Source organism: Cebus imitator, unplaced genomic scaffold, assembly GCF_001604975.1.
Source record: "Cebus imitator isolate Cc_AM_T3 unplaced genomic scaffold, Cebus_imitator-1.0 Scaffold119, whole genome shotgun sequence".
Taxonomy (NCBI): Eukaryota; Metazoa; Chordata; class Mammalia; order Primates; family Cebidae; genus Cebus; species Cebus imitator.
In genome coordinates, this window is record NW_016107434.1 from 4,427,623 (window position 1) to 4,432,492 (window position 4,870).

The 4,870-nt window shown below is 39.3% G+C and overlaps 1 protein-coding gene across 1 annotated transcript in view; it reads right to left on the bottom strand.

Annotated features, from left to right (window-relative positions):
- Nucleotides 1-4,870, bottom strand: part of EMC7 (ER membrane protein complex subunit 7) — a 19,144-nt gene that overhangs the window by 1,600 nt on the left and 12,674 nt on the right. The window contains exon 3 of the mRNA XM_017539491.2: nucleotides 2,456-2,615. Coding sequence (XP_017394980.1) covers nucleotides 2,456-2,615 — 160 coding nt within the window. The remainder of the gene's footprint in view (nucleotides 1-2,455; nucleotides 2,616-4,870) is intronic.

Genomic DNA, 4,870 nt, shown 5'->3' on the forward strand with positions numbered 1-4,870 from the left:
GGGTTTCACCATGTTGACCAGGATGGTCTCGATCTCTTGACCTCGTGATCCACCCGCCTCGGCCTCCCAAAGTGCTGGGATTACAGGCTTGAGCCACCGCGCCCGGCCTATTCCTAAGTTTTAAAGGAGAAGGTGTTTTTACAAATAAGGCTAGGAAAAGAAATATTGTAAACATAAACCAAATATGTTAACATGCCCCAATAATTAAGAAATCAATGTATATGGTAAGAGCTCTTGAGTCCCTACAAACATATATCAACTGTATTTTGGAATCTGTTCAATTCTGAAGCTCTTTTTTATCTCCCAGTTTTTGTGGTTTTATTTAAACACAAATAAAACATGCATATGAGCCATTGATTCCTTGTCCTCACTGTGCAGCCTGGCATTGGGACTAGTGACTCTGATGGCCAGCTGTGCTGCTCTTTCCAGATTGCTTTGTGGTTCTTGGAGGAAACACTGTGAGTAATCTTAGCACAGTAAGATTTGCTGCACATCAGCAGTACTTCCAGCTCCTTGATGTTGTACACTAGGAACTTCCAGAAGCCACTGGGTAGCAAGTACTTTGTTTCTTTGCTGCTCCCATAACCAACTGGCCTTTGAATCTTCTACAAACACTGGTTGTCGATTCCTCTACGTTTCTGCCAGTTAAGCTTAATTTTGACATATTGGTCTGACTGGTGCCAGATAAACCTCTTGGTCCTCTTTTTGATGATCTTGAGCTTCACAAAGGATCTGAGGGCAGTCATATGCCAATTAGGAAATGGTTCCACCTCTGCAGGCAGTGCCAAGGAAGAGAGCTTCTGAAGCTCTTGAATCAACTTTTTACAATGTTTACTATGTGCAAAGCACTTTACAAGGAATGAACTTTTAATCAAATGTGACTCTTCATGTTTCCTTCTACTGATGCCACAGTTAATTGGCTTAACATATACAAGGAATGCATAGGATGTATTACTTTCTAACACTGAAGCAAAAATGCAAACATTTACCAATAAAACATTCTGAAATATCATAAACTTTTCTTTTCCTATGAATCTTTTTCTGCCATTCCTGCTTGTAATAGACACCTATTACCTTCCACAGAACGTAATCTCCTACTATCTTAGCAAACATTTCTATTAAGAAAAAGCCAGGCACCATGGCTTACACCTGTAATCCCAGCACTTCAGGAGGCCGAGGCAGCGGATCACGGAGTCAGGAGTTTGAGACCAGCCTGGCCAACATGACGAAACCCTGACTCTACTAAAAATACAAAAATTAGCCGGGTGTGGTGGCGGGTGCCTGTAATCCCAGCTACTTGGGAGGCTGAGGCAGGAGAACTGCTTGAACCTGAGATGGGGAGGTTGCACTGAGCTGAGATCATGCCATTGCACTCTAGCCTGGGCCACAGAGCAAGACTCTGTCTCAAAAAAAGAAAAGAAAAGAACAAAGAAAAGTCACAAAATCCCCTGACAGCAAGAAGATTATTTGATAAATCCATTCTATTTTCTACATTTAACTGGACTATGAGCCTACTGATGACAGGAATGGCCTATAATTCATTTCTGAATCTCCAGTATCTAGATCCTAGAAACTGACTGATAAATATTTACTCAGCAATTAATAAAATGGCAACACATCAACATACTAAATAAAATGGAAAACCTTGAAACTCAGAAGATACTTGTTGATGGCTGAATGGAAAAATATGCAACGGATTTTTGAAAAAATGAAGAGTTCAAATAGAAGCCAATATTCAAAGAGAAAATGTGGTGGCACTAAATTTGAAGCATCCTACTTAGCAAATCCTCTCCCTCTGCAGAACCAGTATGGTTTTGTGGTATAGAATTTAAAGGTCACTCTTCTACTTATCCATCCCCCGTGGTCTATCTGAGTTACTTAAGTGTGTCCGAACATATAAACTGAGTATGTACTCAGAAGTTTTGCAAAGTAAAGACAGGTCATAGGAGCAATCATTTTGTGAATTATTTAGATTAAGTATACCAGAATTATCATACATTTCAACTATTTAAAAAGTAAGGCATACAAAGAGGCTAGGATTCAGTAAGATGTTTTAGCTATACAAAGAGATCCAGGCCTTCATCAGGCAGAACTAACAATTTATCTAGTCTAATGGAAACAACTAATTAAATGCCAGGAAGATAATACTGTGTTAATACAAATTCTAGATTAATTTGGCTTGGGAACTAGAATAAAACTGAGAAAAACCAAGCCACCCAGCTACAATGGGATAGAGCAAGCATCACAATATGGTTCAAAAACCCACAGATAGGGCCAAACATGGCTCAGACCTATAATCCCAGTGCTTTGGGAGGCTGAGGCAGGTAGATAGCTTGAGTCCAGGAGTTTGAGGCCACTCAAATTGATTGTGCCACTACACTCCAGCTTGAGCAACAGAGACTCTGTTTCTTAAAAAAAAAAAAAAAAAAACTCCACAGCTGGACAATCATCTTACCCGTCTCATATCAGGATCGCTTGTGTTGACGACTTTAGGCAGAAGCACAAATATCAATAATGGAAGAACCATCATCATAACCTGCAGAAAAAAAAAAATCCATAAAATGTTTTTCCCCCACTTTACAGTTAATAGAACAAAAATTGCACATAACAACCAATGGTGAAATTAAAGATTTAAATGTTGTATATACAACAACATTAGTAGCAACCACCTCAATGCTACTGAACCAGTTCTGATGATAGCAAGGTACTGTCTGTCTGACTATGGTGGAGTATTATAGAATGTAAAAGTTTTCTGCATGTATGCTTGGACTTTATAGATACCTCACTTCATAGCTGTGCCACCTACCTATCTTTTTGCAGTTTTTTGTGTTATTTAACACAAATAGTTTGCAAATGGAACTATCTATTCACTTTCTTTCTATCCATAGTCTGGAAATTGGATTGGTGATTCTGATGGCAAGCTAACTGCTCTTTTTGGATGACTGTGATTCTTGTAAAACTGATCTACTTTAGCAGATGAGTTTTGAAAAATGATCTAGAAGCATCAAGCACTGGATACACTTCCACGGAATTCCAGAAATGAGAACACGGAAGATGAATAAACTCTGGAGATTACTGCTGACTTCTTCTATCCAGTCTACCCTCCTGCCTCTTTATCTCTGACAGATTCTAAGTACTAATTTGTTTCTCTCTAGGTGATATACAGCCTCTGAATATAGATCATGTGTGATCTAAACAGCCATCAGCAAGGAATATGGCCAAAACATAAATTCTTTTATTTTTATTTATTTATTTATTTTTTGAGACTGAGTCTTGATCTGTTGCCCAGGCTGGAGTGCAATGGTGCAATTTCGGCTCACTGCAACCTCTGCCTCCCAGGTTCAAACAATTCTTCTGTTGTAGCCTCCCGAGTAGCTGGGATTACAGATGCCTGCCACCACACTGGCTAATTTTTTATATTTTTGTTAGAGATGAGGTTTCACCATGTTGGCCAGGCTGGCCTTGAAACCCTGACCTCGTGACCCGCCAACTTCAGCCTCCCAGAGTGCTGGGATTATATGCGTGAGCTACCACGCCCAGCCTACTTAGATAAATTCTAAACAGCAATCCAATTTTTAAAAACAGCAAAAGAAGGCTGGGAGCAGTAGCTCATGCCTATAATTCCAGCACTCTGGGAGGCCAAGGTGGGCGGATCACAAGGTCAGGAGTTCAAAACCAGCCTGGCCAATATGGTGAACCCTGTCTCTACTAAAAATACAAAAAAAAAAAATTTAGCCAGGCATGGTGGCACACGCCTGCAGTCCCAGCTACTCGGGAGGCTGAGGCAGGGGAATCTCTGTAACCCGGGAGGCGGAGGTTGCAGTGAGCCGAGATTGCGCCACTGCACTCCAGGCTGGGCAACACAGAGAGACTCCATCTCAAAAAAAAAAAAAAAAACCAGCAAAAGAAAAGGTCAATTTGTTTCTAAAAACTGTTTTCTTGATGGTAGTCAACAATAATTTATTGTATATTTTAAAATACCAACCAAAGAGTGGAATTGGTATGTTTCTAACATTTACAAAAACGTGATAAATGCTTAAGGTGAGGGATATCCCAGTTATCCTGATGTGATTAATACACATCATATGCCTGTATCAAAACATCACATGTACCTCATCAATATATACATCTATTATGTACCTATCATAATTAAAAATAAGGCCGGGCACAGTGGCTCACACCTGTAATTCCAGCACTTTGGGAGGCTGAGGTGGGCGGATCACAAGATCAGGAGTTTGAGACCAGCCTGGCCAACATGGTGAAATCTTTTCTCTACTAAAAATACAAAAATTAGCTGAATGTGATAGTGGGTGCCTGTAGTCTCAGCTACTCAGGAGACTGAGGCAGGAGAATCTCTTGAACCCAGGAGGCGGAGGTTGTAGTGAGCTGAGATCGTGCCACTGCACTCCAGCCTGGGCAACAGAGCGAGATTCTGCCTCAGAAAAATAAATAAATAAAAAATAAAAATAAATTTTTAAAGAATGCATGCTATTAGTATTTTCTTATTAGTATCATAACATCAGTTTCATAATGCTAACTACTTAAATTACCACAGAAAAACTTTTCATTTCACATGTTAAAAAAAGAGAAAGAAATCCTTATTTGTGCTATCAATAGGGGATGGTTAATAAATGATGGCACATTAATCAATGGACTAATAATATGCAGGTAGTATGAAGAATGAGACAGCTCCAGATATGACTGACTTACTGGATATTATTATTCTATCTGAAATGTAAAACATGTCATCATAAATGTTTGTCCAATTTCTTTTACACATTTCAACATCAAATCTACAGTGCAATCCTCACTATATTCTCTTCATTATGTATTCCCAAAGCCATTATCCTTCTAAAATCTGCAAATTACT